This window comes from Manis javanica, chromosome 3, assembly GCF_040802235.1.
Source record: "Manis javanica isolate MJ-LG chromosome 3, MJ_LKY, whole genome shotgun sequence".
Classification (NCBI taxonomy): domain Eukaryota; kingdom Metazoa; phylum Chordata; class Mammalia; order Pholidota; family Manidae; genus Manis; species Manis javanica.
The window spans coordinates 147424293-147441665 of NC_133158.1; the positions used below are offsets into that span (position 1 = coordinate 147424293).

Below are 17373 nucleotides of genomic sequence, written 5' to 3' on the forward strand. Positions count from 1 at the left end.
AGAATGGAGATGAGCTAGAAGCCCAGAGACATATACTGCAGTGGAATCCCATGGAAGCCTTTGAAGCTTATGAAAACTGGATCATTCATGCCCCTGATCACCCATCCAACAAACATTCACTGATCACCTACAGTATGCCAGGCATTGTGCTAGGACTAGGGATGATTAAAATATGAATATTCTAAAGCTAAAATAAAAAGTTTAATAAAAAAATCTATTTCAATGGTATTGATATATGGTCATAGGGCCTCATTTACTCTTGTTTCCTTGTTCTTGATGTTAATGGCAATCATAATGGATAACAATTGGAACTTTACATATATTATATCATGCAATCTTCCAAACAACCCCATAAAGGACTACTAGGTCCATCACACGTATTGGGGAATAGAGAAGTTAAGTAATTGGCCAGTAAGGACAAAGCTAGGTAGAGGAATATTGTAGTAACTCCTGACTACTACTTGGTGCTACCACAGAGCTATTCACCACTACTACTCCATGTTTTGTGTTTGCACATTAAACACACACACACATCCCTTCCTGGACTAAATATGTATGACAAATGCTTGCCAAAAAAATCACTTTCAAAGTACCCATTACCTCCTCAAGCTGTATATAAATTTACCTATTAACACCTGAAGATGGACTTATTCCCCACCTGAGACAGATTTCTAATAGGTTGAATTGTGAAAAATAGACATAAGGGCTGCTGTTGTGATAGAGAAGCTGTGTGTTCTCAGCAGAGGGTGGAAGGAACTGGGGAATGACCGTCTTCCTCTGTCCGTGTGTGAGACAAAGCTTCACAGAGGAAAAGTGCATGAGATTCAAGACATTTGAACATTTGTGTCAGAATAGGTATGAATTTTATGAATAAAAACAAAAGCCTCTTTGTGATTAAAATCAAATGACTGCCGAATCTAATGGCTTCAAGAGAATAGTGTTTAATTTAATTGTGTTTAGTAGAAGGGTTCAGGCAAAAGAACTTTACATCCCTGCAAGAAATGCCTCCTGTCCTCCTCCGCAGCACTGCTGTGACAACGCTACTGGGGAAGGGACAGTATGGGTTTTACGGAGGTTCTGTATTCTGATGGGCACAGAGCCCCACAGACTATCACATCAGGCTGAAAAGGAGCACTGCTACAGCTCCCACCGCCCCAGAGATGCTGCAGCTCACCGATTACAGTCATGGTATTTGGGAGCAATGGCAATTTCTGAGCAGTGGGGATTTTAATCACAGCTTGATCTTTATGGCTATCCACCGATTTTTCTATTAAGGTCCACCTCCAAATCTTCTACTTTGTACTTAGGTCTTGGAAGAAAAACCACCACCACCACCACCAAAGGGATATTTCCAGGAGGTGCTGCATTAAGGGCCCTAAGGAGCAGAGCAGATTCAGACATTAGCTGCCATTATAGTAACTGCCAAGGCCAAGCTAAAGCTGTTTAAACTTTTTCACACTGGAGCTACAGACTGTAAATATGAATTTTTATTCTGATTCTAACCCGAAGCTGTAGCCTGACCCAGAGAAAATCCCCAGTGCTCTGAATTTTCAGTGACCTTATTTTTGCTTTTGCTGTCTTGCCTCACCTGCGTAAGTCTTAGATGCTAGAGAAAGTGATGAGGGTGTAATGCTTGATCCTGTGGGTCCCTGTAACTCTCTGCTCTCTGGCACTACGTATCTGCATGGTTTGTGTGCTCACCTGCACAGTGGTCCCTGAAAGATGTTCATGCTCTAATTTTTGAAACCTGCGAATAATATTACCTTCATAATAAAAGGGACTTCACAGATGTGAATAAGTACTGGGGATGGGGAGGCTATCCCGGGTTACCCAGGAGGACCAAGTGTTAGCACAGCTGCCCTTGTAAGAGGGAGGCAGGAGGAGCAGAGTGAAGCAAAGGAGAAGTGAACACAGACCAGAGGCTGGAGAGATCTACTCTGAAGACAGAAGAAGGAGCCAGGAGCTGAAAAATGCAAGTGGCCTCTAGAAGCTGGAAAAGGCAAGGAAATTAATCTCTACCCTGCAGCCTCCAGAAGGTGACAGCCCTGTGGACACCTTGGTGTGAGCCCTCTGGCCTCCAGAACTGTAAGAGAACAAATGGGTGGTATGCAGGCATGAACTTTGTGGTAGTTTCCTGCAGCAGCCAAAGGAAACTCCTACAGTGTGAAATGTCTGGCTTGTTTTCCCAAAGAGACTTGCTGAATCCCTTTCTAGATTACCTCTCATTTTGAAATAGGGCCACAGAAGGCCCCGCTGAAGCCTGCAGGAGACATCTGGTGGACTCTGAATATACACTTGCTTCTCTGAAAGAATGACCCTGTGCTTTTTTGGACTAAGCAATCTGAGCCTCCTGATTTCCAGAGGATTGCTTTTGGAGAAATTGTATTTGAGAAAACTGAAACCTTAAACTTCTTCCTTGGAAATGATCGATAAACCATTGTTGAGTGAGAAGTCTGTATGTTAGCCCATGAATTTCCCAACTCTCACTTTCTGATTGAATCTAAGTAGTCCATTTTCCTTTCTGTTGGTAAAACTGAACAAATGTATTTTCCATCAAGATGAAAGCCCTCCGCAATGGGATGAAGACTTCTGAGCATTTCCAGTCTTTTCAGAAAATGCAAAGACTCTGTAATGCAAAAGTGCTCATTCCGAAAGAGGCAGGAAATGGAGCAGTAGTGAGTCAAAAGTCTATTTTCATCCACTGCCTCAGAGGATTTCTTTGCTGGTTCTTGAGCTGAGAGGTAGTGGCATTCATTAAAGCCACGTTATTTACGCTGTTGATTTTTATAATGAGCCTGTTGCTTGGTCTCAGGCCAAAGGTAGTAACAACAAAAACCCAGCAACATCTAAACCAAGTTTTAAGTGGAAATTAATTTCAAAAAATGGAAAAGAGAGTGCCTTATTAGCATACGTTCTTCAGGAAAAAGCTCAAGTTTCTTATATAAGAGTTCTGTTCAACCAGATGAGCCTTCCAGTAGATATAAACTCATCATGGAGAACACTGTGCTTGGGATTTCCTGCCACTGAGCCCTTTCGGGGCCACGCTCTTGGAAAATGTTAATTACCAGTACAGAAAACTTTTCTTATTAATATCAGTCATATACAGTTGCCTTTATATTTAAACCTGCTACATTAAAAAAAATCTTCTTTATAAAAGTAAGGCAAAAGGCAAATTAATCATATTAAAGGCTGTTAATTTTTCTATCTGGATACTCAACTACCACTGAAATCTATTTATCAGATTTGACCTTTTTTCATATTTCTTTAACCGAAGAGACTTCAATTGTCACCATTATAACCTTTAAAGCTGATGATGTCATAAGGGTTGCTATGTATCAGCATAGTCATTCTCCATTGTTTAATGAATAGGCTAGAATTTTTTTAAGTTTCTGAGCAATTTTTTCAAAGATCGGCTGAAAAGGTTAAAAATTATTTTTTTCTCCTAAAACAGTAGCATGGCCCTCAAATGCAAACAAGGGGACAGAGCTTGTGTTAGGCAATCTTGCTATTCTGTAGTGAAAAGCCTAGACTTCTAACTGGAATTGTATCCAGCTCTTGATGACTTACAGAAGATGTAGTCATTGTATAGAGAGTTTAAAAGTGAGTCGTAATTACAGTCAGGAATCAGAAAATGAAATCTAGGAGGAAAGCATTGGAACCATGCTGGAAATTAAGAGGCTGAGCAGTAGTTATGGTTTTCAAGTACCGGAAGACTTATGAGGCAGGAAATTGTAACTAGCTCATTTTCATTTCAATGGAGGACAGGCCAAGAAGCTTCCCATGCAGCTTGAAAAGAGCTGAGTCAATTGCAACAAGGAAATTTGTCATGGTGGAGTGGTTTTTTGACTCTTGGGTGGTCTAGTAGCAGAACCATAAGACCAAGTGAGCAGGTGCTGGGACTGGAAGGAGAAGGGTATCAACCTCCTGGCAGACTCCGGTCCTCTGGCATGCTGCTGGGTGCCTCCCTGGCCTCACGGGGCTCCCTTCTTATCTTGCCCCTGAATGTTCTATCTTCATTTTCCAACCTGACTTGACTGTTAGGGTCCAGACAATAGACATGAATTCAAAAAACTCTCACTTTATTGCTTCCTCTGAGGATTTCAGAGCTCAATGAATGATTCCACTACCTAGAAGAGCCAAATTTTTTTCTTGACTGCTGAGATAGAAGATCACACAATATTTCTTCAGGGGCCTTGACAAGTAGCTGCTGCAGAGCACAAATTGGAAAAACAGGACAGATTTCTCACGAGGGCTGGACCAGATGGCCTGTGCGAGTGCTCTCGGAGTCCTCCCTCGTTGATCCAAGAAAAAAAAAATCATGCTGGGCTTCTGTTTTGGTTTCCAATCTGAGTAACTGAAAATCAGCCTGCAGTGAGGATTTTCAAATGGATTTTGATTCTGACTCTGAGAAGCATGCTTTCAAAGTTCTCTCTAAAAGCATGTTTAGTGCTGGATGTCCAGATGAGCATTTCATACCCAGGATTGACATGCAGCACTGCCCTATCATCCGTGCCATGGTTTTGTAGTTGTCCTTCTGAGATGCCATTTCTCTAGAGACTGTGACTCCAAGCACGATATCATCTAGAAGCCGATTTATGTACAGCTTCAGAACATGTATAAGTAGAGATCTGCCATGGGGGCACTTTGGGTTCCTCACAACTCCGTAGGAGATAAGGAAGCTGGTTGGGCTCTAGGCACACAGCTGGACTTTGCTTCTTCTAAAGATAAAAGCTTGAAATGTAAACTGTACATTTGTCCCTTCTAGAAGCATTTCATGCACTGTGCTTTTTTCCCATATTGAAAATTGGGGCAAAACCAATTTTGTAGAAGCTGAAGGAATGTAAGCAATCCTGCTCTTGGAGTCAGGAGACCTGAGTTTGGCCTTGACCCTCCCATCAGCTGCTTGAGTAATTCTGATCAAGGAACTGGCCATTCTGTATAAAATAATGTGACTGCACTAGATGGCACATGAAGTCCCCTCATTGCTAATGTCCACTGCTAACTCACTTATTTCTAGTGCTCTCATAGGATTAAAATTTTCAATATTGAAATGGAATTCAAAAGCTTTTGCCTTAAATTCTTCAGTCTCTATTTTCTAATTCTGAGAAGAGTAGAAAACTGGTGAGAGAAATATTTTTTAAGCATACATGATTAATTTGCAAGCTTGAATCTTTTTTTATTATATTTAGTACCATCGAAATGTTTTTTAAATTCTTGCAAGGAAACGTATGAATTGAAACTTGTGAATTCAGTTCTTCTCAAGCAGCAGTTTCCCTCCTAAAATGAGTTTGAGAAGAATACCAAGAGTCCTATATTTTGATCAGATTCACTTGACCCAAATCTCACTCAATTACTGAATTAGTGTACTAATGACAAACTATGAATTTGATGAAATGAATTTGTAAAATCAAAGTCAAATTTACAAATCTGATTTTCCTTTTAAATGCAACGGGATTTTTTTTCTCCTCTCAGAACACTTCTCAAATTGCCACAAGTTCAAATGTTTGCAGAAAGTATTTTAAAAAGGATTTCTATAAAATGAGTGTACTTCTAAAGAAGATCATTGAGTAGATTTGGGATTAAGGAGTCCATCTATTGCAACTCAGTTGAAGATTGCAGCTAGAAGATGAACTGTTCCTGGAAGCACTTTGGATAGATTCCTTCACCTGTACACATGCACCTACATATATACAACATATCACACATACACATAAATACACACATCCAGAGCCATGGACCTGGAATGATATTTGCCAAACAACTTCTGGGAGGATCCCTCCTCCTACCATTTTCTCACCATCCCATGGATGCCAGACATCTGACTAGAGCCCTGCAGAGGTGGAATAAACTCTATGAAATTGAATCAACAACTCATTTTCAGGAAGGCTTCTCTACTTCCCAATCTCACCATTTTGCTTTGAGGAAGAGGAAAGCCCACACCCATGGGGATTAATGGAAATGACAAGGGTATTCCTCACCAAAAAAGAAAAAAAAAATGGCATTTTAAATAATGAAGCTGATCTGTTCTTTGGACTAAAATCAAATATTTCAATTTGAAACACAGCCGCGGAGCTGTTTCTTCTCCTCTTCCCCTCTTTAGCCCACCTCTTTCCTCCCACTTTTCCCCATCCAGAGGCTTGCACATGCACACATGCACACACTCGCACACACACACACACACACACACACACACTCACACACACACACTCTCAGTACCTTTTACATAATCAGTTGACAAAAGTGATCTTTCACTTCAATTGCTTTGATTCAAACTCGTGGGAGGTAAAGAGTGGTGGGGCCACGTGTGCGTTAACAAAGAGGCAGTGAGAGGAATGGCACAGGCAAGGAAGGCATCTGGTCTGAGCTTTTTCTATGCAGTCTTGAGTCTCATAGGAAAATAGTACTATGGAATTCAACATAAATTCTCTTACTTCAGACTTACAGGTCTTAGATTTTTTTTTTTCTTGGAACAACTGCCAGATTAATCCCTTCTAAACAGAATTTTGTGAACAGTCACTCTGTTCAAAAACCTGTAATGGCTCCTACATGGCTGATGTTTACCTCAGTCCTACATACCTATCCCGTTATGTCCCAGGACTCCAAGTACAGTCTTTAGGGCATGCTGCCTCCCCCTGCTGCATGACATTGAGTCTGTTCTTTTCCCATCTGCTTACCTTGGCATTGCATTTCTCCTTCCTCAACACCAAGGTCCACAGACTCTCCCCATGAAACCTCCCCTGACTCCTACAGCCCCTGGTGAATGAAGTCTCCTCAGACTACAGCAACAGTTACTCCTGTGTCACTTAATACATGCCGCCTTGGTGTGTAGATATCTAGCACACTACACTGTAAACACTCAAAAGAAGATTCTCCCTCTTTGTGTTCCCAGCATTTAACACAGTGCCCCACATGAGTAGTCATTCACTTTCCAAGCATTTATTGAGTGACTCTTACATGCCAAAAGCCCAGTTAGACTCTGGGGTTACAGAGATGAAGGCAGTCCAAACTTCAAGCTGCTATGACTGATGGAGAAGACATAGATGCAAATAGACAATAGCAACACTATGTGATCAATAATTTCCATAACAGAAGAAAGAACCAGCTGGAGCAGAGGCATTAAAGAACAAGTATTTAATGCTGCATGGGATGGAGCGAGGGAAGGTTCACAGAGAAGGTTATGCTGGAGGTGGGTCATGGAAGTTGCACAGGAGTTTGCCTCACTGATCAAGTAAAGTAAAGGAACAAGAGGTTTCAGGGTGCTGTGAGCAGGCCTTTCTCAAGTAGGTACTTCTGATAAAGTACTTCCATGGTCAAAAGAAAGATGAGAACAAAGAGTGGCAACTGCAAAGTATGATGGAAGCCAGATCATGAAGGATCAAAGGCACCATGTTAGGTAGCTTGGATTTCATTGACTGAGCTACTGACTAACACTGAAAGAATTTTTGAACAATTAATTTGTAGTCATCTAATGCATGCCAGCAATAATGACAATAGCCTGGTTGTCTTTAGTGGATGTATGATTTTAAAAAAAATCTTATAGAACCATATTATGGAATACTACTCAGCAATAAAAAGGAATAAACTATTGATACAACTATTTGGATAGGTCTCAGAAGAATTATGCCAAGTGAAAAAAGAGAGTCAATCTCAAAAGATTATAGACTACATGATTCCATTTATATAATATTCTTGATTCAAAATTATAGAGATGGATCACAGATTAATGGTTGCAAGGATTAGGGATGAGTCCATGTGCACGTGGCTATGAAGCAGTACAACGAGGGAGCTGTGTGGTGACGGAACAGTCTGATTCCTACTCATGGTGGTGATTACACAAACTTCTAGACATGATAAAATTGCATAGGCAGAAGCATACACACATGCGAATACATGTAAAATTGGCAAAATCTGAATGCTGTGGATTATACCAATGTCAGTTTACTAGTTTTGCTGTTGTACTATAGTTGTGCACTGGAGAAAACTGGATTAAGGATACACAGAAATTCTCTGAATTTTTTTCAAACTCTTACGAACCTGTATTTATTTTTAAAATTGTCTTAAATTATTACAAAAATGATGAAATGTAGTTAACCTAAAAAATTGGAAAAAAGAGAAGTCTTTAGTGGAATTTAAAGATTACTGCTCAGACAATACTGCTTCTTATAAAAAATTATCTTGAGTCTCAAAGCATGTTTAATGCAACTATATAGCACAAGGTTTCATTGACATGAATGTTAACAAAAATTTTTTTGATGAAATTGGGCCTCTCAATATTCAAATTATTTAGAATGGGGGTAGGGTAGATTATCAGCACAAATGTACTCAATTTTGAATGATGAAAGCTCTGAGACCATGTCAAATGCTAGTAGCTGAACTTCTGAGTGATGTGACTTTCTTAGGATGAAAGGTTTATGTATGTATCTACATCTATCATGTATGGTTGCTGAGTATATGTCAAACTCAAATACAATGTGACAAACTCTGAGATTGAAAACACATGCAAAAGTAAAATAAAGGAACTCTCATGCATTAACAAAGCACAGGTGTAAAAACTATAAAGTGCAGTAGTCCTGTGTTATTTACATATAACAGTCCTCAGGATAAACTCTAGGTGGAATCTTGCTTTCTTGGCCTGACAACAGCAGATTGTTCTGATGGATTATTTTTCATCCTAAATCTTGCAACAATAGCTAATTTTATGCAAGGTTTTTGTACAATGGTGATGTGACGGTAAGGGTGGCTTTGAGTGTTTAATTCTTACAGAATTCAGATGCTTTCCACAAGTGCATATTAATTCTCTCTAAAATCTGATTAATGGATGCAACCATAGGCTAGGATATGAATTGGGCTTTAAAAATCATAAGGCATTAAATTAGTAACTTGGGTATCAGGGTTATAAGTAGGTCCTTGATGGCCAGGCAGCACCTTCTAGGAGGGTTGGAACCTGAAAGAAGCCCCTAAGATGAGACAAATTGGTGGCAGATTTGGAGATAATTACTCATTCCCAAAGATGTAACAATACTGGAACCAAAGCAGAGATGGTAGCCTCAAAATGGAAAAACTAAGTTGATCCAGGCAGGCATGACTATCACCCCCCAAAATATAGCCTCCGTAAGAATGGCTCACAATAGATAGTTATTACTCATGTTTGTTTCCTCACTCATGGCCCCTTTCCCCAACCTGAATGTAAGCCCCAAACTTTGCCTAGTTTCTGCACCTTTCTGTACCTAGTTCTCACAGGGTTCCTGGTACAGAATGGTGTTCAATAAATGTCTGTTCACTAAATGAATACCTATTCACTCTGTAACACTGCTTTTTGATCAAGTTTGAGTGGTAGACACTTTATGAATTCTGATGAAAACTGTTGTCATCTCCATAGGAAGATACATTTCCTCTCCCTAAGAAGATAAGCAAAAAGACAATATTTTTTGTTTTCTAGAGGACTTAATGGATCCCAGATTAAGCTATGCCTATAGAAATCACTTTCAAGGATGAGAATATTATTATAAACACAATTAGCTATTGACTTACCATTATAGTTCCTTTAGGCATTCTCCTGATCGTTTACCCAAGCCAATTACCTCCCAATTATTTTTGAATTTCTTGTTATTTGTTATCATTAATAAACAATCCATGCATGCACATTATATGTAGATGGCACCAATGTCAAAGAGAAGATCATTTGACTAATAAAAATATTTTTATCATTTTTTTATAAATTAGTCTCTCCCTCCTTCCTCTGTCTTTCTCTCTCTAATTCTAAAAAGTCTTAGTGTATATTTGGAATAATCTCATAACCTATTTCTTAAAGATCATTTTGACAAGAATTTGAAAAAGAGAGGGGTTAAGTCACACTCACACACACACACAACCACCTGCTTGTCATAGAAGGACTGGTTCAGAAAAAGAAGGAGAGTGGAGGTGAGATGTCTTGTCCAGTCACCATAAACAACAAATAATTCAAAGTATACTGAAGACCTGAAATGGATAACTTTTTGCGGGAAAATAGCCTTCCTTAGTTGCCATCAATGAAAGGTGCTCAAGTGAATTGACACTGAGTTGTTGGTAAAGAGAGACAAGTTTCATCCAATCTGATCTAAGCTCTAACTATTACCAGAGAAACCTTAATGGTACTACTCCTCTGCCTTTTGAAAGCCTTCATAAAGCCCAAACTCTTTTGATACAATGATCTTCAAGCAACTATGAAATTCTATCATAAGAAATGAACTGTGTTACTTTTTCTTTTTTCTGGTTTACAAAAAGAAAGCTCATGGTGCTGCAAGATTGCTGGACCACAGTTCAAACCACCTCTGTGATCTGCCTTAACCCTAGTGCCCCTTTCCATTCCTGGGGGCCTTGCTAAGGAAGGCGGCAGCAACTCTTCATCGCAGCTGCTGAGCAGCATGCAAAGCAGGGCCACGGCCACAGGGCAGGCGCTGGGTGCGCCACAGCAGCAACAAGGGAGAACATCAGTGCATTTGACACTGCATCTCGGACAGACAAGTGGCCCTGTGGAGCCCCTCTCCATCATGGAAGCATCGAGAAAGGAGAGGTACTCAGGTGATATATCAAGGAGCGGCCTGCTTAGGCTGCTGGCATCATACTGCAGCTGGGGCAAAGGTCTCTAGCTATGGGTTTCAGTGCCCCCAACTCCAACTCATGGCTTTCTTTCTTAATGTTTAAAAATAAATCGAACAATAGTGCTTGACATTTTTACAATTAGGAGCTTGCCTATAACTCTGCAAGGAAACTTTTTCAGGGAGAAAATTTATAGAAATTGGTTTAAATGCTTATTTCAGAAACCCCACATGGGAAACAGAGTCTTAGGTGTGCATTATTTTAACTTCACTGAGTTCCTTCAATCCTAAAGCCTGATTCCTAACAAAGATGAGGGGTAGCTAAACATAAATAATTGGCAAAATCATATCTGTAAACTAGAGTAACCAAAACCCTTGGAAGATGCTTCATTAGCTTCTCTCCTCTATAGCTGCAAACACTTTTAGAGATTAGAAGCACCAAGACAGATGTGATAGGGAGGCAGGAGCCACATAATTGAATAATGAAATTTTCTGCTTAACAAATTTAAGTCATTCCTTATTAAAGAGAACATCAACAACAACTAGGAAAATTTCCAACTGTGGAAAAATGACATAGAGGAAAAGGGAGCTAAAAAATTGTATGAGGAAAGTATTAGTATTACAATTAACTTTTCCCCCACATTTCACAAGATCTACATTTACTTGAAAGCAATAGTTTAGATTTAAATATGCCAGTGTTCAAACTAATTACACATTATAAATGTTAATTCATGCAACAAAACTTCCTTAAAAGCCTGCATACCATTTGTTACCTTGGTCTTTCAGAAGACAAGAATGCAGTACTAGATGGGAAACTATTTTTTATTGTGTAATCACAGAAACTACAATCTGCCCCATAAAACAAGACAAACATATTTGCCTCTGAAAGGCTACCCTGATCTCAATACCTCTTTCCAGCAGTTGTGTTATTCTCGGCAGACTGGAATTCATACAGCTCCTTAAGTTAGAACATACAACATGGGCTGCGTTTTTAAAAATCCTGTACACACGACAGAACATAACCACCTCGGGTTTTCCACCCTCCAACGGAGCTATTTTAGAGACACCTGAGAATTCTAAATTAAGCAACCCACCGACGAGTTAAGTCACTTTTCAAAACCGATGGACTGTCTCCACACCACCTGCATAAAGACGGGAACCCCGGACAGAGAGAATCTTAGATCCATACCTATATTTCATGCCAGTCTGCTTTGCGGTGGACTCTTTGAGAGAAATGTGATGTTGAGGGGTGAACGTCCCCAGGCTGCGCGCGATGATCGCGACCGTGCGGAATTTGGCCCGGGCTGCGTTCACCACATTGGGGGCGGTGGAGCTCTGCTTGCTCAGAAGTCGGTCCTCACCATTCCGACTCTTCAAATTGTGCTCTGTGCAGGCTATGGAGACTTGCATTGCTTCCCCGGGCAGCGCACGGTCCCTCTTAGAACCCAGAGCACAGGCAGTCACGAGAGGCTGAGCAGTTGGGAGGGTGTCTGCTCCTCTTTTAACCCCTCGTGGCTCCCCCTTCCTGGGGGTGCTGTCAGAGGAGTCCCCGCGGCTGGCCGGCTTCACAGCCGGGAAAGTGGCAGGAGCGACTGCGGTGTAGGACAGAGTCCCGGGCACCAAGAGGAGTAAACAGCCGGTCCTGAAGTTGTCACGGCAGCTGGAGCGCCGATCCGGCTCGCAAATCTTCCGGGGCAGTAGTCTCGGTTGATTAAACAGCCAAATCCATGCAGTCGGGAGGCTTCTGCAGACGCCTAGAGCTGAGCATTCGTGCTGACTGCACGCAGCCCCGCCGGGAGCGGTCCGCGGCGTCTGAATGCGGGCTCGCTGCCGGGCGATGGCTCAGATCCACACAGGCAGACCGCAGGATGCGCAGCCAGCACCCTCTGGACCTCAGGCAGGATGCTCAACCGGCGCGCAGAGCATCCCAAGCAGCAGCTAATGGCAAGCCGGCCCACAGGGGACCAGTGGTCTCCATCCACTCAGGCTGTCAGCTCGCTGTCCATCCCTCTCCTGGAGGTGGGGGCTTCTCAAGACCCCTCCCCACTCATTTTCAGGCGAAAGCGCGGTGGCCGAGCTCACCCGGACAAGGGTTTGCAGCTGCACGAGGAGCAGGCGGGTCCCTTTAAAAAGCTCCCTGCCTTTGTGTGGACGGATGGGCAAGGATCACTTTGACCGGATTCTCGCTGTAAGGAAGCTGGAGTACAGCGCATAACGGGGGCTCTGCCCTGACTCAGACCAAATCCTGCTGCAGCACAACAGCTGGAATTGGGGGAAGGCAGGGGGTGGGGGGTGCTGCAGCCAGGGAACGTGCCAGTGAGTTAACACGGAGATGCTCTGACTGGCTTGCTCAAACACAACTTGAAATCCCTGTTATTTGCCTTGCCAGGGTTCGTCGTCCCTTGGCACGTAGTTTCTTAAGCAGATAAGTTTGAAGTTTCCTGAAAAGCCACAGTGCAGACTTTTCGGAGTCAAGGGTGCAGGACAGAGTCCCGGGCACCAAGAGGAGTAAACAGCCGCTCCTGAAATAGTCTATTCTAGCTTCCAGAGGAGGGCCAAGGATGGGGCAGGGGGCAGCAACTGGGCAACACCAGGAAGGGAGCTGCACTAGGTGAACAGCAGGTCCACTGCACCTCCCAGGAGGGTCCAGGCTAGGGAGCTGGAGGACAGCAAAGCACCCCTGTCCACTCTGAATCCGCGTGTGGCAAGAACACTGCCTGTTCAGTGTCAGGCGCAAAGCAACTGCTCAATAAATGTGATTGACCTAAACTAAGCACCAGTTGGTTGATAATTTCTCTCTCCGTTTGAAATGCATGGAAGCCTGACTCCTTTTATAGATGGACTTACGCAAAAGGGAACAATGTTCAGTATTTATGGGCACCATCTCTTTACTATGCAGAAAAGAAAAATATGGAGAAAAAAATGAAATACTCTCTCAAGGAATTGGCAATCTGTGTGGGAAGGCCAAACATCCCATTTTAAAGGGGCTAATTAATTATGTCAGAAGCACATCATTGTTCAAGTGAGTGGTACCAATTCTAAGTCCACTGAAGTTAAGGGGGGGAATGGTTACAGAAAGCTGGAGAAAGTTCTTTTTGATTCATTCCCCACCCGTCTACTGAGTCCCCATGAGATACCTGACTGCTTACTGTGGTGGGTACAAAGGTGGCTCAGTCAGAGTCTGGACCGCAAGGAACTTAGGGCTGCTCAGCAGCCCTCATAGAGGGGTGGGACTTCACCTGGAGCACAAATTTGATTAGCCAGAGAGGAGGGAGGCTATCTTCCCGGGGGTATTGGCAGGTGTGGGGAGAACACACACACTGGCCCTGTCTTTGTGATAAAAAATAGCTGATCTGACCATTTTTTTTCCAGACAAACTAAGTTGTAGAAATGAAATTTTCAAGTAGAGTATGTGCCTGTTTTGTATTCTATTCCGGATATGAATTTTAACATTTTATTTAACATATTTAATATTTAACATATTACCTGCAGGTAAGGTTGAAATCACACTGTGGAATCTCATCCTTTACCCTCCATACCCTTCCCTCCCCTCCTTTAAAAATAGATATACTGCCTACTGTTCAGTGGTTGGGAAGTCCCTGACTGCAGATGGGGTGAGGCTGTGGAAAGAGGCAAATGAACCCAGGTTGCCTTCTGTTTACTACAAGGAAGAGGTTCTTGTAGCGTATCTTTGTTCCCCGGAAGATGTAACAGTGGGCAGAGAGGAAGCAGATCATTAGAACCTTTATTTTTTCACACTAAGCTGGCTCATCGGAGATGATCAATGCAAATCAGGAAAAGAGTCAAAGTGAGAAGAGGAAGAAGTGGGAGGAATCAGAAGGAACAGTGCAGAAAAAGGGGAAAATAAAGCAGCCTGAGAGGCAAGATGGAGCCTGGGGATTCCCACAGAGCCAGGTGGTCTGGAACCAGTGGCTTGGGCACTGGCTGAGTGGGAGGAGGTTGGAGAGGGTGGCTAAGGGCAGAGGTAAGTGTGCTGCTGCCCTGCAGGGAGGAGGGAAAGCGTGGAGGGTGCAGGGGACGTGGACACTGTTAGCCAGAGTGCCTTTCAGGTTGCTAAGAGCTAGCAGAGCAATGCCTGAAAGCATAACCAAAAGTCGAACAGGGAATAGGTTATCAGAATAAAACATGCAAGGCAGGGCACCTCTGAGTCACCTTTTTATCCCCCACAGGACCAAGCAGACTGCCTTGTGCATAGCAGTCCCTTACTCTATAAACAATTGAGAGAGGGAGATAAGGAAGCAGAGGAAGGGGAAGACAAGTGGATGGGAGATAGAAGAGGCCAAATTCTTGGATAAACTTGATGCCTTAAAAAAAAGAAGGAAAGGAAGAAAAAGAAAATCCTGCATGTTCTAGTTTTGCACAGCCTACTTACTCAAAAGGAGTGAATAACTGTCCCACATTCACAGCTGCACCTCTTGTGTACAGACAAGTGTCCTAGCCTTTGGCACATGTCTCAGGGAGAATCGAAGGAGGAGACCACAGGAAGCCTGCAATGCAAGCCTCTTCGTTGCTGCCCCTAGGGTGCCTCTTCAGATCCGATGCCACATGGGCTTGCCAACAGCCAGCCGGCCGCTTAGTGACTTACCCGGCTGTGCTCACCCCTCCCAGCACTAATGGAGCAGTAGGTCTTAGGCCCAGGGAAGTTAGATAACAACTGGCTGTGAGAATGCTCATTCCTGATATGTTTGTGCTAATGGGCCACGTGCTAATTAAGCTGGGGAATTTAGACTTGGAATATGTATCCTTTCATTGTCACACACTAGAATTTGGAGGGGTTCTCACTGTTAGTATTTCAGGTTCAAGTAAGACCTACAAATGATTAGGTATAAAGAGAGATTAGAGATAGAGATGTGGATATTGTTATGGGTTGACATGGGTCCCCTAAAATTCATACACTAAAGTCCTAACCCCCAGGAAGTATCTCAGAATGTTACTATATTTGGAGGTAGGGTCTTTAAAGAGGTAATTGAGGTAAAATGAGGTTAACAGGTAATGAGGTCCTTACGGAAGGCCCTAATTCAGTGTGACTGGTATCCTTACAATACAGGAGATTAGGACACACACACACATGTGAGGACACAGGGAGAAGATGGCCGCCTGCAAGCCAAAGAGAGAGGCATCAGAAGAAATCAGTCTGCCGACACCTTGATCTTGGACTTCTAGCCTTCAGAATTGTAAAATAAAAATTAATTTTTATTATTTCATCCACCCTATCTATGGTATTTTGTTATGGCAACCTACCAAATTAATACAGAGATAAATATTGTTTGTTTTTACTTTAATTCTTATAGTATTGGTCAAGAGAAACTATTGGAGCTTTCTAAAGAAGATGCTCCAGAAAATCACTATTAGATCACAGTGAAGATCGTTATGGTTCCACTATACACATCCTGAGCCAACATTACTAATGTGCTCCAAAGAAGAGCTGCAAATACAATTTATTTATTCCTTTACACAAAGTCATATAGCCTCTACATGGTGACTCTTGATACAAGATGTGGTGGTTTTCAAGACACTTCTAGTATTTTCCCTTGCTGTTAATGACCTTATTCTGCCAGTTTGCTCTTTTTAAGGGCTTGCTTGATCCTAGGCATCCAGAATCAGCAATCTCAGAAGCATCATGAGTGGGTGGAGATACACCTGCACCCTGCAGGCCAAGGCCTGGGTTCCAGACCAGCTCCTCACTTCGCCTGTGACCTCAAGAATCACCAGAGCTCTCTATACCTCTTTGCCCTCACCTGAGATGGGAGGGGGACACATGTTTATGTCCAATTGCCTCTCTTGTTCTATAGATTCCATGAGATATTTTTTCAGAGAGAGATGGAGGTTACAAGATTACATAGGGCCAAGTGATCTCTTACTCCACAATTTTGCCTGGGTCTTAGCTGGTCTCTGTTCATTAGCTGATGTTTGGAATTCTTTGGCATTAATGTCAAAGGGTCACTAGGTCATGGTGACAGAGACCTAGTAGGAACAGACCTACTTAACTTGCATCCTATCTTCTCATGCTCATCATTGAGTCTTCACGGTAATGTGAAAGTCCTCTAGGGTGTCGGGTCCACTGGAGCTGAGTGAATCCCAGAGCTTCCCCTTCCTTCCCATGTACCACTGAGCACCATGCTCAATCTCCCTGGGCCTCATCACCCTCATGGGAAAAAACAATGCAAGCCCATGTCTCTCCTGATGATTGTGTGAATTGCCTGAAATAGTGCTTGACCCACAGTAGGCACTTGGTAAGTGCTAAGTATACTTCTCAATTTATTACAGGCAGGACTGTCAGAAAGTCATTGATCTCCTCTCAGACAAACTCAGCAGGAGACCTCAGCCATCACTGACAGCAGTAACGCTTATACAGCTCTTCCCATATTTTAGGAACTCTTAAGAACAGTTTATACATAATTTCTCAATTAATCCATGCACAGTCCCATGGTGGGGGGTGCTATGTTATCAACCCCACTCTACAGATGAGGAAACGTGAGACACAGGAGTTCAGTAACTTGCACCTGGTGGCCCTGGCAGGAAGCGGCACAGCTGCGACTTACCTAGGGTAGCCTGCCTCTGGAGGCTGGTTCTGGACCATGGAGCAAACTGCTCCTCACTGCAAGAGCTTCCTTGTGGAAAGGCTTTGAATAGTGTTGTTTTATGAGTATAATTTAAAAGAAGCTCCATTCTTGTGAGTGAGGGAAAGAAATTCAATATTAAAAGCATAACAATTTCAGAACAATTAAGTCATCCATGCTGATAGCTTTTGTGAATGCCTTTTATCAACCTTTTC

General features: G+C 42.6%; 1 protein-coding gene across 4 annotated transcripts in view; it reads right to left on the reverse strand.

The window, feature by feature from the left end:
• Window positions 1-17373, reverse strand: part of KCNAB1 (potassium voltage-gated channel subfamily A regulatory beta subunit 1) — a 379428-nt gene that overhangs the window by 223771 nt on the left and 138284 nt on the right. Inside the window, exon 1 of one of the 4 annotated variants that reach the window (XM_036997861.2) lies at window positions 11767-12818. The exons of the other annotated variants lie outside the window; for them this stretch is intronic. Coding sequence (XP_036853756.1) covers window positions 11767-11987 — 221 coding nt within the window. The 5' untranslated portion in view covers window positions 11988-12818. Of the gene's footprint in view, window positions 1-11766; window positions 12819-17373 lie in introns of those variants that run through there. 4 annotated transcript variants of the gene reach the window in all.